Below are 17545 nucleotides of genomic sequence, written 5' to 3' on the forward strand. Positions count from 1 at the left end.
TTTTAAATCAATATCACAATATTTCACTGAATCAATATTTTCTTACAGCCCTGTTCTGCAGTCTCCCACCTCAATTTTTTGTTCAATAAAAAAAGCGGACTTACCATTTATGAAACTCTTTTTGAGTGTTTCTTCATTAGAATCAGTGAGGTCATTCAAACTAGGATTTTTTTTATCTTTTTTTGCATCCACACGTCAATGGAAGAAGGCTGACAGAAACTCAAATAGACCACAGATACAACAGCTTTTATATTTCTTATCTTCATCTTTCTTATCCTGATCTATCTTAGCTTTACTACACTACACTACTAGTGCTGATTTTGAAGTTGTATTCCTGATATGTCATCACAACAGAAATGCATTTCCTTAAAAAGCAAAATAGATGGATTTATAATGTGTAAATGTGTAGCTCCACAGCATGACTACATGGTTGACCATGATTTATGTAAGTAATGTGAAATAGAAAATAAAAAAAATGCTTTAGGGTGACAAAGGTTTCAGTTATTTTAGCTTTTTTGGTGAAATCAACAGCTATTTTAAACATAATAGGGGCTAAGATTCTTATTGACATTAAAGTCAATATAATGGTGAATTCTTTAATTTTAAAGACATTTTGAACTTTGACAGTAAATAATTCCATTCCAGAATGAAAATTCCCATGATTTGTGTTACTTTTACTCACTTAACTACTTTTTATTTGCTGTATAGCACCACCTGCTGGATAGATATAAAACAACAGCTCACAAACAATGAGTTTACAGTATAATCAAACAGAACAAATGGTGTTTTTCTTCCTTTGTACATAGATTATCACATATCCAGCTCTGTTATTCCACTATATAGAATTGTGGGTAACAAAGCAGAATAAAACGGCTCAATTCCTCCCTTTTAACAGTGTTAACAGCCAAATAATCTACCATTAATACTACATTAAAACATCTATATTGTTCAGATGTTATCTCTGACACTGTCTACTGAACATATATTAAAGCCTCTCATTAACAAAAAAATATATATATTCAAATTGGTTAAAGACACTAACTTTCTGCACCGAAGTATTACATGTTTTTAAGCTCACCCTTTTAATCAGAGCAAAACTGTCATGAGGGGTAAAAGAAAAAGGACTGACTCACACAGAGACGAGTTGTGAGCAAAAACAGCAAGTGTTTTTCCATGAGGGTGAAGTAAATATTACAAAAAACATGACTAAACGGTTCTAGTACGGACTGGAGAAAAGGATCTATTTGACAAACATATTTTTATTGATTGAGTGTTTTGAAAATGTCATAGCGTCATTAGAAAAATATTTAAGCACATTATTCATAATGACTTGGTGTGTCCAAACACTTGAGGGTTGTGAGTCTAAGTACTAATGGCAAATATTTTATTAAAAATGTTGCATGAGAAGCAAGGAGTTTTAATGCTTGTAGATCACTTTTATTTAGCAATAGGAGGCAAATTTCCATAAGATGTTCAAGGGAAGAAGAAAATAACGATATAAAACACAATTTGGTATTTAGTCTGACCATTTATTTGAGCTCCTCTTGATTTAGAGCAGGGCAGAAACATTATTTTAATCCCACATTCAGCAATTTGACCCACATATAAAGATGAGAAAGGTCTGCAATGTCCATCATATTCATACATTTTTAAGACAGAATGAACAAAAAAATCCAATAAATCAAAGTGTACTCACACTCCCATGTGATCAAAGAAATATTTTAAACATTTTAACTTGTGGAATAATATTAACTTACTTCAGTCTTGCAAACACTCAGACATTCTCCAGCTGTAGGAACTTACAGAAGTAAGTTTGTAATGAGTTGAAAATGCATTAAAGTTTGATTTTTTTATATATATATTTTATAAAACAATTTCTTATTATTTCAAAAGCACTTTTAGATTATCTTACATTCTCTGTCTTCATGAGACATAAATTAAGTGCAATTTTAAAAATCATAAAACATAAGAATATAGTAAAAAAAATGTATCAAAAAGTGACATTTTAAACAGTTGTTGCAACTCTGACATGTGGAGGAGGTGGGACAAACGCAGGCAGAGCCACAGATCTGTCAGACAGACTCTGAAAGACAACAGTTCAGCTCATGAGCGGATCAGCAGCTTTCAGTGGAAGCATGGTGGCTGTGATTAGGAACTACCTGGTGTAAACTGTTGTAGTCTGGGAAAAACTTTAATCCCCCTGCCAGCGGTTTATGAGGAATGATTTCAGGATGGTTTATTTTTGCTGGAGGTATTGCCTGAAACGACAGAAAACATGCAAAATAATCACAAACTAATCAAAAGATACATCTTTTTAATGGAGATAGTTTCTGCAGAGCGGCAGGAATTCATTAGATATTAGTGTCTGAGGTGTGGTTGGGACTGTTGGTGCAGAGCAACCCAACTTCACTTCCACCTACCATAGCTGAGAGCTCTCTGTTTACATAGCCCCTCACACCTACAACCTAACATTATCAGTGATACTGAAACTATCCATCAGTACAGTTTTGAACCAAATGCCAACTTGGATGAGAAAAAAGAAAAGCTTGTGGCCCGCCCAACATTTTTTCTACATCACGAATAAACTTCTATTCAAACATCTTTTTTTGTTTGCTCCTGATTTACAGCAATTTGAAGATAGAAATACTCAGAGATGCCATTTTAACAGTAATTTTCTTCTTAAATGTCCTCCATCATCAGAAAAATGCCACAAGAACATGTTAAATTTCCACCAGAATGGGTCTATAATTAATAATAGTATATTAACGTGTGAACTAAAACCTCATCTGTGTAACAGCTTGTCTGAGGATGTTAGGCTTCGTCCATTGTGGAGGTTTTTAAGAAAAAACTTAAAACTTTTTAGCATAGCTTTTAAGTACTTTTTATATGTACACATGATTCCATTTGAACTATATAATTTGATTGTACTTGCAGGATGTGTTTGTGTGTTGGTTTTTAATGTGTTTTTATTTGATTTTATTATGATTGCTATTTTAACAACAATTTTTCGTCTTACTTTTATTCATTTTATTGTGGAAACCACGATTTAGTAGGAAAAGTGCTACACAAATTAAATTGAATTTGAATATTTTTTTGCTGACCAATATTGGCATAGTACACATCATTGAAGAGCTGGGGTCGTAAGAGGTCAAACACTAACATGATGAGAGCAAATAAAATGTAGTCAGATGTTGTTGTTAACTTATGAATCAATTCAAACCTTCTCAGTTGTTCTCGGCACTGGATATTTAGTCTGATGGCCTAAAGAAAAAAAAAATCTTATAAGTAGATTGAAAATACATCAACATTGTTTAGGGCTTTTGCACCACACAGTTTTACAACTGGTAAAGACTGTAACAAAACACAGATTTCATGATTTTGTGAAGAACTCTTTTTGTCTAATTTCCAGAGAGAAGCAAGAGGTAATAAATGTTTATCTGTAAAATGGCAGACATTTATTAACATTTAAAAGTATTTTCCATGAACAGATAAAAAATGTACACCCCTAAGAAATCAATTAAAACTTTAATCGAATTAAGAATAATTGCTCACGCCGGTTTTCTCCTTCAGAATCTACTAGAATGACGTTGATCGTGTTAACGGTTGACAAGTTACAGTAAATTAAAGAAGGTGGGGGTGGTGGGGTGACTACGGAAACAGCGGGCAAACCCACTTTTTCTGCCCACCTTTAATGCCCCCTTTGCCTTGCTAGCTGGGATTTTCTTTCATGTGAACTACAACACAGAACTGATCTCAACTTCACCCACTTCTGTTCCTTTTCAGGTAGATGATGAGGAAAATGAGCCCCCCCACCAAGATGATGGCGAGAATGCTGCATGGGATTCCTGCTGCGATTCCAGCTATGGCCGGTCCACTGAGTCCGTCAGCTGGTACCAACACAACACGTCACATTTAAACGGCTTCATTACAGCGTAGGTCAACAAACGGAAGATTTATCACAAAACAACATACGTGGACCAATTCTGTGAACCACAGAAGGTACTCCGTCAGCCAGTCGAGCTTTAGGGATGATCCGAAACAGGTATGTCTGCTTGGGATCCAGAGTAAAGACGTCAGTGCTCCTGGCAGAGGCAGGTTTCTGCTGAATGGTGTGGTATCCATCCAAGGTGATTTTAGCCTGAGAGGTATTTCCCTTTTTGATTATGAGATTTGCTCCTTTCATTTGGATGTCAAACCCTTTAAAATGTAAACAACAATTCAGATTAGTGGCTTTAATATCAACAGGGTTAACTTTTTACTGATCAATCTACAGGATTATTTCAACATACGCCTAACAAAAACTGGCATTTGCTAAACATAGTACATCTGTCTCTTTTCCCAAAGCTAAATTCTGCCAAGTGTGAGGGTTTACACATGATGCAATGTTTACGCCCTCATCCTCTGCAGGGAGCTTCTGTTTTCAAAATGGACTGGAATGGCAAGTCAGCAGAAATGCTTATCTCTGAAGTCCGTTTCTGCATTACCTGTGACCACAGATGTAGGAGGGACCTCCCAGGTCAAAGTGATGATGGTTCCATCTTGATTAGGGAACACTCTGGAATCTGAGATCGAAGGCCCTGGGGAGGGACATGGGTTGGGAGTAAAGGGGAGCTGAGGATGTAGAAAGACTGGAGAGCTTTGTTCAAAAGTAAAAAAAAAAGCACTCCCAGGTATTACTAAGCTCCGTCTCTCTCTGAGGGCCCTTTGTGTCGTGTTCCTAGTAATCCAAGTACGACTCCAAATTCAGAGATAAAGAAGCAAAAACCTTACAGAGATATTCACAGTTCTTTATGGCTAAAAGGAACAACTCTGATATGAAAATTACACCTCTTTATCCTCAAATATCCCTCACATGAGCATCATCTGCAATACTGACTAGAACAGAGAAAATGTATCACAAGTTTTTGTACAAAATGAAATATAATTATTAATAATAATCAGTTTTATTATACTATAAAAAAAAAATCCAGCCTCTAGATTTTATTTCTAATAGACTGTTACTGTTATAGTGCACACTTTTTAGCCACTTCTACTTTTATTTTTGACCAAAAGCCGTGCTTTGTCATGAACATACGAGCACACTCGATTGTTCACACATTCCACACTTTCCCTTCTCAAACAAACTCTTCAAAGACTCAAAGGGAAAATCAACACTCCCATGTAAACAGGTACCATGTTACCTGACCACAACTGTGATTCATTTAATTAGACAAATAATGTCCTCATTGTTGTGAAAATACCTTTTAACACTTCAATCTATTCAATCTTTAAAAAGACTTTTTGTGAGTTTGAAAAGATAAACATTTAAGAATAATTAATTTACATCTTTAAAAAAATGGAAAAGGCAGGGCAAAAAATATGATAGATTTTTTTTTTCTTTTGGACAGTAAAAGTCACAAAATTAATTTTAGATTCAAAGGTTATCAGCATAAATGTATGCATTTTGTCACATAGACAGGAGTGTTTCCTAAGATTTATTATTAAAAAAATACTTTTTTTGGTGTATTTTTATTAAGCCTGTTTTAACCATTTTAACACTCTTTTCTAAATGTAACTTCTTGATTTTAATGACTGGTGCACCTTTAAGTAATTTTAAATTAGTCAGTTATAATTTCTTGTTTTTATATTCAAATTGTGCATTTTTTATTTATTAGTAACAAATTATTTTTGACACATAGATAGTGTTACCGATGCTGCAAACATATAGAAAGTTCCCAATATCAATTAGAAACAAATGCTGAATATTTTTTGTACATATATTTCTTATTATTACGCTTGTTTTAACTATTTTAACACTCTTTTCTAATTGCAGCTTCTTGACTTTAATATTTGATGCATATTTTACTAGTTTTAATTTAGTTTGTTGTAATTTATTGTTTTTAAAAAACTGAATAATGCAACTTTTATTTATGTATTATTTGTGACTTGATTTGTTGTTATTTCCTATTTTATTTATTAGTTGCAAATAATTTAGTTTTATTTTTTTAATATACGCATAACATACGCATTTAATGTCACTGAGTGATTCAAGGGATATAATGATATCCATGCTTCAAAAAAATGTAATTTCTTCTCATTTTTAAGTCTAGACACTTCACATTTAAGGACATGGTAGATGTCACAAAAAAGTGTTTTAATGGGGCAATTTCAGCCAGAGGAGCAAAAAATAGCGATGTCCAAACTTTGACCTCCATTAAATACGAATTCTTGCTCAGATCTTTTTTCTACGAGTATAATTAAAGTAATATTTTAGATCATTTTATGTTAAATCACTTTCATTTTTAGAAATTTTTCAAAATAAGATTGGGCATTGACATATGAACATTTTTTTAAGACAGAGCTAATTATTTAATGAATGTGTTTTTTTTCACACAACTTTAAGCAGGAACAAAACTCAAAAACACTGAAATTGTGCAGCAATAGTCTGGTATGTTGGGGTTCTTGAAGTGCAAACAATCACATTTTGGTGAATTATTAAAACTCTTGCCTGAGACGATTTGAGGTGAGTTAAAAAAATGCATCAATGAAATCTTTTCTAAAATTTAGGTAACATGAGTTGCTCCACATTGCAGTGTTTGGAATTTGTTCTCCACATTTAAGCCATCCCCTGGGGGAGAAGCGAGCTGGGGTCACATTTGTGCTAAGAACCATTTAGTGGTCCAACCTTCAAATTCAACCCCTCTAAGCTAAGTTTCAAGCACCAGGTTCCATTTTTAGTGTTTTGAAAAGCCTAACCATGGATTTGAAACCACGGCCTAACAGTCTAAGGCCAGACACTCTACCACATTTCCACCAAGCTGACCTTCACTTAAAAAAAGTGACATCAATCCATCAAATCCAATGATTAAAAACATTTCATCACAAGTAATACTAACAGCAGAAGAAGAAAAGTACTGCACTGCTACTCGTTTGTGATGTAATTTTGTTTGTACCTTGTAATTGAATTCGTCTCGTCTGGCTGCCCAGCGGGTTCCTGCACGTACAGGTGAAGTTTTGGAGAATTAAGTTACTAATGCTGTTATCCCGAATTTTCAGCTCTGTAGTGTCACTGCTGATCTGGTATGCGGTCCCGTTGGCGATTGCCCCGCTGTCGTTGGACCACGACACCACAGCCTGAGGGGACGCCTCGCTCACACACAGAATACTGACCACTATTTTGCTGTCCACGTCAACAGTGGCTCTCACTTCTGGAAGAAACACTTTTGGATTACCTGGAGAACAAAAATAACGACTGTGTAAAACTGCTACAATATTTTTATGATTGCATTTTAAGGGATTAAAGGGAAAAACGACCTACGTGCTGTGATGTTGCAGGTATTTTGCTGGATTGGGTGGTCTGCCTGACAGGTGACAGTTTTCCCATTGAGGTTAGTGGAAGCGGGAAAAGTCAGGCTGAGATTTCCTTCTCCTGTGATTGCACTGCTCAGAGCTGGGAAGGACAGTGAGGCCGGAGGTGTTCCACCCATCCAGTCACACTCATACAGCAGGCTGTCATTATTCACAGACAGCACGGAGCACACGGGGCTGCCTGGAGGCCTCTCTGATGGCAGTTCAAAAGGAGAAAATCAGAATTATTTTTGCATACATTTAGTTAAAAAGTATGAACTTTTTCAGGTGACAACTTTGCACTTGTAAGATTTTAAATATCTTCAAATTAAACTGACTTTTGTTGGTTAAAGACCCAATCTGATGAAAATTGTGTTTTTGTGGCATTTTTCTGGAGATGGAGGACATTTTTTTTTTTTAAATAAAGCTCAAAATTGCATTTCTTGATTGGAAAAGTCCATTGGTCTGGAACAAATTTGCTTAATTTGGCCCAGATCAAGTCCTGAAACTTGCATTTGATCTATTTTCAGACTGCCTTCAATTGCACATTTCTGCCCCAAAGCGTGTAAACAAAATCACATGATTAAAGATCTCTTGAGTCATTGGCCGAGAATTATGAGGGCGGGGCAAAGTAACAAGAGAAGGAATAATGAAAGTCCTAAGCTTTTCCTTGTCAGGATGGTTCACTTGTTCAAACTTTATATTTCGCTGACCCATTGTTTCTCCACTACTGTGTTTAAATCCCATAATGCCCTGCTACGGTGGCCGTTTTGGTCCAGTTGTCTCACTTCAAGCATGAAGCCTATTAACACTGAGGAAACTCAGACCGAACCAGAGCTTTGTCCAATTGGAAATGAATTAAGACAACCTCGAAAGGTGGCACCAAGAGTGGCTCCTGATCCCTGGTCTGGTCCGGTTGGGTGGATTCTGACTGAAAAATCCTACGCATTATCAGGGGAAATGAACTCTGGTTCACTTTAAGCAAACCAAATGTGTCCAGTCTGAATACACCCTTAAGTATTTCTTTGTCCAAATCATTAGAAATCAGGAGCAAATAAAAAAATGCTATTTAGAAAAGAGATCATTCTTGGTTTAGAAATATACTGGACAACCCACAGGTTCACTGCACCGAGCTTTGAGGAACAAGGAGGGAAAAGGGGGCGGGGTTGCTCCATGTCAGCGGTCCTGCCCACAACTCAGAGACGAATTTACTGCCACTCTACAAACATTATGTCCTCGTGAATTTAAAATACATTTTTCAAGCTAAAAATGGCATAATTATTATTAAAAGACTACTAGGATTGTTTTTAAAAAATAGCTAAAAAAAAATAATAAGAGTGGGTCGTTAATGTATGACACTCAATACATACAAAAATTGATAGAAGCACACTACTTATCCCGTACCATAAATATTTAAAGTGACATTCTTTTCCCGCTTTTCATTGGTCATCGGATTGAGCAGAGAGCACGTATAAACTCCTCCCTGGTTGGTCTGCACGTTTTTTAGATCTAGGACTCCGTTGGAATCCATAGAGAGTATCTGACCATTGAAGATCCACTCAACAGTGAGCTGGGGGGTTCCCTCAGACTGACACGACAGGCTCACAGAGTCTCCAGCTACATAAAACGATTTTTCTGGGGTTGCCTTTAAGATCGGCTCATCTGGTCCGTCTGCAAAAGAAGAAAAACGTGGTTAGAGAATAGGTAATGGAGAAACATAAAGAGATATTGAGTTTTAAAGCATAAAAACTGATCTTACAGAACACAATCACTTCTTTCTGAGCCGTCACGTTACTGAAGGGGTTCGTCAGTCGCACTGAGTATAATCCAGTGTCATTTCGGTTTAGTCCCAGGATCACAAGGCTCGTTTCCTGCACCAGATAGTGAGAGCTGTTCTTTAAGACTTTGCTGTTAAAGAACCACGTCTGCTGCTCGATCACTCCTCGCAGCATGCTGTATTGTAAGGTGAATTGGTCTATTCCTTCTTTGGCTCGAATTGGCGGCGTGTTCAGAGTCACACTCTGGATCATCTCTGTGAAAGAAGAGCAGAAAGTAGTGAAAAGGAATAAATCAGCTATTAAACCTTGACAGTTTCTTATTTTCTTTTTTTTCAGTATTACAAAATACTTTTGTCTTAAGCAGATTCAAACACCTGCTAGCGTTCATGCGTTGACTTTTTTTAAAGTTAAATTTTATGCATATTAAAATCAACATGCGATAAGCAGAAAGTCATGTAGATTAATCTTACAACCAATACTCACCAAATATCTGTAAGGTGAACTGATGTGAGTCTGTACCCAGTCCAGACTTGGTCATTTCCACCCTGTAGTTACTACTATAGTTCACTGGCACTTTTATAAAAGTTAGAGATCCGTTTTTCTCTACATGAAGGACATCCTTGCTGTTTGGATCAATGTCAGGAGGAGAAACAGAGTTTATCGTCCATGTCACCACAGGTAATCCGTCCCTGAACCAGGTAAGGGTTGGGTTGGAGGCACCAGTGAAGGACACCGCCAGAGTCACATTGTTGCCAGCTAAGTCTTTGACTACATCAGGACTCACGGAGGAAATCAAAAGCTTGGAGTTGGCACCTGTCAGGACGCAACAGTGTTTAAAGGTTGAATTTCTTTGAACTCAGAATAAAACAAATAGTTTGTCAAGATTTTTTTCTTGTAATTTTTAAAGAAAATAAGAACACTCAATTTAATCTAGGACAGCAAATAACCTTTTAAACTCACCTTGAAGTGTAGAGACAAATAAAACAGTTAGAAAAGCTGATCTGCAGGTTTGTCTGAACTCTTTCAGCCGCTTCATTTCAGTGGAACAGGTGCGTAACTGAAAAGATTCCTTCAACCAGAGAAAGTTTTAACAAACTACAAATAAAGAAAATGGAGAATGGTTCAGGGAGCTTCAGACAGGAGCGGGCTTTGTACCTGCGTGTGCGCTCGCGTGGAGGAGGCTGTCAATAAGAACCTCACCTGTGGCTAAACCCCGCCCCTTAGGGACTAGAACACAACATTCTTTATTTTTTTAAAGGGGGGGTTGAGGGAAGACGTCAAGAACACAGATCTGTTTGCAAAGGTTTATTTATTACTCCTCAGATTTAGGCCACAGATTATTTCATTTTAAACCTGTAACCCATTTTCAATTATCTGAGACTAACCAAGTTAACCAAATAATTTAGCTAATTTAAGTAACTAAGTTTCATGTTTTTTTTCTATACCTGCAGCAAAATTACTGAAGTAAACAAACACTTGTAAATACATTTTGAGGAAAACTCAAATAAATTACAGCTACGAAATTTCAATGGTCTGTTGCTAATAAATGTATTTATGATTTGTAATCAATATTCTAGACAACTCAAATAGTAAAGTATAAATATAAAACATATCAGAAATTGTGATTAAAGTATGAAGAAAATAAATAACTTTCATACTTTAAAATTATTTCATAAAATGTAAAACAATTACATGCTCTTACTGCAGTCTTCAGTGAGGTAATATTGATTTCAGGACTTGCATTGAATATCTACTGCCTCTGGTATTTGGAAAGAACTGATGTTTTGCGCCCCCATGTGGCAATAAGACTCTAATGCAGATTGAACGTCAGGATGGTGAATTATTCCACAACCACTTTGCCAGAGAATATAATAGAATAATCATTTTGTCTTTAGTTTGTTCAGCTCCAAAAATCTGGAGAAACCAAGTGTAAAAAAAACTGATTATTTCTACTGGATAAAAAGATATCACATGCAATTACATTTAACTTTTTTTATTTTTGGCATCTGATCAGTGATTTTAAAAATGCACCAGAAATCCATCCATCCATCCATATTCTTGACCGCTTCTTCCCTTTCGGGGTCGCGGGGGTGCCGGAGCCTATCCCGGCTACTGAAGGGCGAAGGCGGGGTACACCCCGGACAGGTCGCCACTCCGTCGCAGGGCCTCAATCACACATTCATCCACTCTCACATTCACACCTAGGGGCAATTTTAGAGTCACCAATTAACCTATGAAGCATGTTTTTGGACGGTGGGAGGAAGCCGGAGTCCCCGGTGAAAACCCACGCATGCACGGGAAGAACATGCAAACTCCACACAGAAAGGTCCCAGCCGGGATTCGAACCGGGGCCTTCTCGCTGTGAGGCAAGAGCGCTAACCACTGCGCCACCGTGCAGCCCTGCACCAGAAATATTAGACAAAATCCAAATTTGTAAAGATGGGACAAAGTTTTCTTCTGTTCAATTTAAAAGATTTTTCTCGTGCTTACATTTTATTTTGTTCAATAGGAATGTAATGATGTTGCTAAACCTAAATCCTCAGATTTTTTCAAATGTAACAAAACAAAAACAAAGGACAGTTGTAGCTGTGAAAAAGAGCGGCTGCTTTATTGTTTTTGCAGTGTTCTGTACAATCAACACAGAAATGAGGCGCTTATGGTAAAATTTAAAATGTATGGTCATCTCCTCCCAAGTGAGACTGAGAAACACTGTCAAACCAATCCTGAAGTCCATTCATTATCTGTACAAGTTAACTGTAGATGATATAATGCTTAACCATATTATTAACTATCTGCTCTGGTTTGTATTTACAAATATCATTTACACTTTCTAATGTGTGACTACACAAAAAGATTGAGATGATTGTGAGCTAAATTATTTAAATGGAGTTAGAGTACAGTTCAGGACAATCAGCAGCACTTTCAGAACATGGTTACTGGCTTTCATTTATTGTAAAAAGCTACTAAAATTATGACAGAAGATTTTACATCATAGAAATGTTCTTTTAGGGGGATGTTTCAGGGCTCAACAGTGAATCTCAATACTTTTCTCCTGTCGATACCACCATGAAGGAACAGGAGCAACAGCCGAACAGAGATTAGACTGATACAAGAGCTCGTCCTGAGGATGTTGGGAAGTTTAGTTCAGTCTTCTGCCCTGCAAAAAAAGACAGGAATGAGGCTGATTGAAGTAAAACACATCCTTTATTTGTCTTATGTCTTGAAACTAAAAGTAAAACAGAGAATACTGCAATAAACGTTTTGTATTAAACATTTTAATACAAGTCTTGATCCACTGCTTTCTTTAATAATATATTTTTAGATACAGTACAAGGTCAGTGCAGTACATATTACTAAAAATGTATCTAAAATTGATATTATACGGAAAAACTTTAATTTGTTTTGCCTTTTTTTCCCCCTTTTAATCCAAAATTATAGAAAATTATCGTATTTTCTGGAGTACAAGTAGCTGTTTTTTTTCATATTTTAGTCAGAGGTGCGGCTTATTTGTGATATTTTTTTTAAACATAAAGAGGCTCATATATTCATTTTTTCTCACTAGCATCCGGTTGCCCTTTAGTGGTTGCTTCTGCTAACAACCACTAGAGAGCGTTGCATTTTCTTCTGACAGTGCCAGAAGAAGAAGTGTCATCTAGGACAGATTGTTTTCCCCTTAAATTTTGATAGTTTCCTCATTTGCATCGAAGTATTAATATTCTTGTTTTTATTTTTTTGTCATGAGGAATATAAAAGTGCGACTTATATAGTTTTCTTCTTTTTGATTAGATGTTTTTTGCTCCTACAACTTGTACTCCGGTGCGACTTATAATCCAGAAAATATGGTAGTTACAAATGTTTAACTTTTTCAACTTCATTTAAAAAAACACACTAATGTTAAAAATGGTGAATGTGACTAAATGAAGTAAAACTAACCGAACTCTACATGTAGACATGCAGGAGCTCACCTGCTCTGCTGGGTTGTGCGCTCCTAGCATTTTCCCGTCACGCCTCTATACTTTCCCAGCATCCTTCAGTTTGACGACCAGATCATCTACGGTCTCCACTTTCATCCCTGCTTGTCTCTGTGGGGGTTCATCCACCCTCAACACCTCCAACCGCGATGTGAGGTCCACTCCTAAATCTGCTGGCTTCACGTTAGCAATCTTCTTCTTTTTGGCTTTCTGAAAAACAAAAAAATCTTCTATTAAGCCAGAATAAAAGTTTAAAATGTGTTTTGATTGACTAAAATATTCTCGATGTGTTTTATTTTAGTCTGAGTTACCATGATATTAGGCAGGGTGGCATATCTGGGGGTGTTTAGTCGGAGATCTGCAGTCAGAACTGCCGGTGTGCTAATTTTAATGGTTTCCAGTCCACCGTCAATTTCTCGGACCACTTTGACTTTATCGTTTTCCAGCGACACTTCTGAAGCAAATGTACCCTGAAAAATAAAGAAAAAAAGAATTCAGATCCAGCTGGCAGACATGCACGCTGCTCCATGTCTCCAGACAGCCTTTGACCGGCTGTGTTGATCTGAGCAGGATCACTGTAGCTCTCGCTGACTGGAACAGGTTCTCACTGATAAAGCAGGGGGGGGTCAGCACATCCAATATCAACACTGCCAAACTACAGTGATGTAACCTGACATGATGTGAGGCTTAGAAACAAAGAAAATATACAAGAGAACTATTTAAGAATATCAAAAACACTTTAAAAGGTCAGCAAAATATTTCTATATTTTTATTTTGAGTTTAATACAATAAAATGACAAAGAAAAAGTTTTATCGACAGAAAATATTTTCTGGTTTCAACTGTATTAAATCAAAATACTAATGAGAAATAGAGTGCACAGCATTTCAGGATGAAAAAAGCAACAACTGGGGAGGAGGGACAATAATAGGCTGCAAAATATGTTCGAATGTAGACAAAATGTTGCCAAATTCTAAAATTGACCCTAACCTGAGGCCAGTCCAGTAAGGCTGCTGTCATCTGGCCGGTCTGATTGCAGTCATCGTCGATGGCCTAAAAGAAGAACAAGTTTCATTAAAAATAAACGCCTAAAGAAGAATTTATACACATTATCTACAAATTTAAAACTTCTTTTTCCAATGACCTGTTTGCCAAGAATGACGAGTTGAGCTTCTTCCTTTTTGGCCAAAGCAGCGAGGATCTTTGAGACCTGCAGAGGTCCAAGAGTGTCGTAGTCTTTCCCGGTCACTTCCACGTGAATGCCGCGGTCGGCTCCCATAGCCAGAGCAGTGCGGATGGTTTCCTGTGTCAACAGAACACAGAAAAAATCTTGTTCAACATGTGAATAGAAGAGATCCAATTTAAATAAATAGAGGGGAGGTAAAGGTTGAACCAGACAAAGGACTTCGTGAAAAATAAACAGACCAAGCTATTTGGAGTTGTCTATGCAAAATTCAAAACGGGCAGAAAATCTGTATTTAATCCTCCCACCTGTGACTGCTGTGGGCCACAGCTGACAGCCACAACCTCCTTAATAAGTTTCTTCTCCTTCAGCTTGACGGCCTCCTCCACTGCAATCTCACAGAAGGGGTTCATCGAATGTTTCACGCCATCCGTCACCACGCCGCTGTTGTCTGGCTTTACACGGATCTGTGAAGAAACAAGGTGGAAGGATGGGAATCATCAGCTTGATGAATCTCAGGGCGCAAAATTTCATTTACTACTGTAACATTTTCAAACAAACACACATGTTGGAAGCTCTGTTATTATCACACCTGCAACATAAGAATAGCAAAGAACAGCAATGGATTTCTAGTGACTCATTTGAGCACAGCTTTTAAAAGTATTGTAGTTTGGACTTAATCTGTTAAGTCCTTATTTTTTTATTTTTATCTATGAGATAAATGTTTGTTTTCAACGTTTTTTAAAAAACTAAATTAATAAATAGCACAGAGAACTCATAAAATTAACATTTTCTATTCAATTTACTGTAACTATTTTTTTTTAAATAGAAAGAGAAACTTTTCTGCAGTTAAAATGTTTTCTCTTCTCTGGAAAATAAATGGATGTATGTAGTTTAGGAGTGAGTTATAAAGATTTTGACCAAACTAGGAGAAATAACCAGTAGTGAGATGTAATCCTTATTTTTAATTAGATATTATGACTTATAAATTATGAATTAGTTTACAACAAAAACATTGATTATAATTAACATATGGTGTCTGTGGCTATAGGAGAAATTCTGTTACAGCCTTATTTCAGTGAGGCTGTAACAATTAACTGACTTAATCAATAAATCACGTGTCAAAATCAAGGCCCGGGGGCCGGATCCGGCCCTCTGGGTAATTATATCCGGCCCTCCAGATTATTTTATTTTATTGCTACTAGTGGTCCAATATTATCTTGCACTTATTTCTAACTTGTATAATTTTGACAAAATATATTTTTATGGAGAGTAAAATACTGAAAGTTATTTAAGGTTTAAGTTCACTTATTCTGGAACAATAATTCCTGCCTGTTTTTATTCATAAATGTGTTAAAAAGTTACATTTTTAAAGTTTCAAAAATTACGTTTTAGTGTCTTCAATAAATGCTTTTCTTGTTCGGCCTGTGGATTAAGATGTGTTTTGGATTTTGGATTCTGTGCGATTTAGTTTGACATCACTGCAATAAATCCATTTATATTCCTACGATCCAATCAGATTGATCTGTCTCAGGCAAGGTGCTAATCGAATTGACCTAAACCTTTATAAAATAAACAAATAAATAAATTTTATGAATATAGGACAATACCATTTGGATTGAGGCACAATAAGTTTAATTTGAATAATGTAAAAATGACCAAGTGCCATCCAAGCGGACAACACAAATGTGATGGACAGCAAAAAATGAGTCATTAAAGTCCAAATCATACAGTGTGGCATATTGTCCTAATATTAGTGTATGTGTAATATTTTTGGTAACACTAGATGAGGTGCTGCAAAACGCTCAATATAATGTTTACAAATATATTTAATATATTTATTAAGCTTGTAAGGAGTTTATTAACATGGCCTTTGTTGAAAATGGCCTATCTTTAGATGTTAATCAATCCAACTAAATATGTTAATAAACCTTATTCGACTTATTGTGCTGATAAATGTCTTACAAACACCCTGTACACACATTAATAATGTTTGCTAATGTGCTTATAAAGCTTGTTAAGGAATCTTATTATGAAGTGTTACCATATTTTTATGCGGGAAAAAAACTGCGGGCTGCACTTAATTAAACTAAAATGTGAATGGATTTTCCATTGATTCTTGTTTATACATACATTTAATTTACACTTCATTATCTTGCAATAAATAACATGAATCTGTAAAAGTACCAGGTATTTATCTCTGAGTCACACTGGTGGAAGTTTGAATATAATATGAATCAAGTTGTTGTTAAAATAACCCGTAACACCCCTATTTTTTTTAGTTATTTACTTGCTAACCTGCAGTGTACCAGCAGATGCACTTGAACATGGAGATCCTGCTGAGGCCAGCTGAGACAGGAGTGTTCCAGCTCATACATGAACTTCAGGAGTCAGTTGATAATTTTGAAATTTAAGGACAGTTATGGCATTTGGCTATTTATTCGCTAAGAAATGTCACTTTGATTATTAACTTTTCATCTCACAGGCTTCCTTCAAATAAAATCAAGCTAAAAGACTGAGACAACACTGTTTTCACCCAACATGTTACACAACCTAAACCACCAGTCTGGTGGGGTTTTAGGTGAGCTGCAGGACCCATTACTAAGGTGCACAAAAATGATCGATAAGTACCAGCCACGTTGTGTAGTCTGCATGACTTTAGCTGGACGCCACACACTAAACGTTCAAAAACATATAGGCATTGCCAGGCTAACATTAGCTAGCACAGCAGATGCAGGAAAGTGGGAGAATAACAATTACAAAACACAAATATTTAATCAAAAAAGTCGAATAATATTACCTTGACTGCGTAGTCAATGACACGCTTCACTCCAACTAGAACACGTCCAGACATCGCAGCAAAAAACAACTAAAATTCACAGACAGCTAATGGTAAGTCACCGCAATGGACCTTCACCTTAAGGGTACAGTCAGCACGGAACTATTTTACGGTAAGTCCACGGGAAGACAGTGATGGGACCGCCTATCGTACCAGCCAATAGGAAGCCAGAAATGGTCATCACTCTGAGCGCTGATTGGTCGAGAAGTGATGAACGTCATTGTTAAATTCAGCTAATCGTACAGGAGTTTAAGATTTAATGATGAAAATACAGATTCAGATTATTTTTAAATTTTAACCGTTAAAAATATAAATTAAAAATAATAATACCGACAAAATAGTAAGCTCATAAATAATAAGGTCGAAATATTTCTGAATAAAATGGTGCTCTTCGCATCTCGGTCTCAAACAAATGCCAACGAAGAAAGGTTCCGTGTTATGTAGGGCAAA

General features: G+C 36.3%; 2 protein-coding genes across 3 annotated transcripts; both read right to left on the bottom strand.

Annotated features, from left to right (window-relative positions):
- Window positions 1–1488: 1488 nt before the first annotated feature.
- On the bottom strand, window positions 1489–10334 carry vsig10l (V-set and immunoglobulin domain containing 10 like). The gene is made up of 12 exons (XM_024267949.2): window positions 10065–10334; window positions 9588–9917; window positions 9086–9358; window positions 8731–8997; window positions 7298–7540; window positions 6933–7211; window positions 4485–4577; window positions 3973–4197; window positions 3768–3887; window positions 3221–3261; window positions 2160–2258; window positions 1489–2083 (listed from the first exon to the last, which is right to left on the bottom strand). Exons 1-12 carry the CDS (start codon window positions 10138–10140, stop codon window positions 2006–2008), a joined length of 2124 nt encoding a protein of 707 aa, XP_024123717.1. The 5' UTR covers window positions 10141–10334; the 3' UTR covers window positions 1489–2005.
- Window positions 10335–11684: 1350 nt separating this feature from the next.
- etfb (electron transfer flavoprotein subunit beta) lies at window positions 11685–17216 on the bottom strand. Of its 2 annotated transcripts, none has more exons than XM_024268356.1 (7): window positions 17057–17216; window positions 14565–14723; window positions 14218–14376; window positions 14064–14126; window positions 13387–13545; window positions 13070–13285; window positions 11685–12256 (listed from the first exon to the last, which is right to left on the bottom strand). In XM_024268356.1, exons 1-6 carry the CDS (start codon window positions 17108–17110, stop codon window positions 13115–13117), a joined length of 765 nt encoding a protein of 254 aa, XP_024124124.1. In that variant the 5' UTR covers window positions 17111–17216; the 3' UTR covers window positions 11685–12256; window positions 13070–13114. The 2 variants fall into 2 exon arrangements, with proteins under 2 accessions (XP_024124124.1, XP_024124123.1); XM_024268355.1 differs by having other exon boundaries at window positions 11685–12261.
- Window positions 17217–17545: the final 329 nt, after the last annotated feature.

Source organism: Oryzias melastigma, linkage group LG16 (genome assembly GCF_002922805.2).
Source record: "Oryzias melastigma strain HK-1 linkage group LG16, ASM292280v2, whole genome shotgun sequence".
In the NCBI taxonomy this organism is placed as follows: Eukaryota; Metazoa; Chordata; class Actinopteri; order Beloniformes; family Adrianichthyidae; genus Oryzias; species Oryzias melastigma.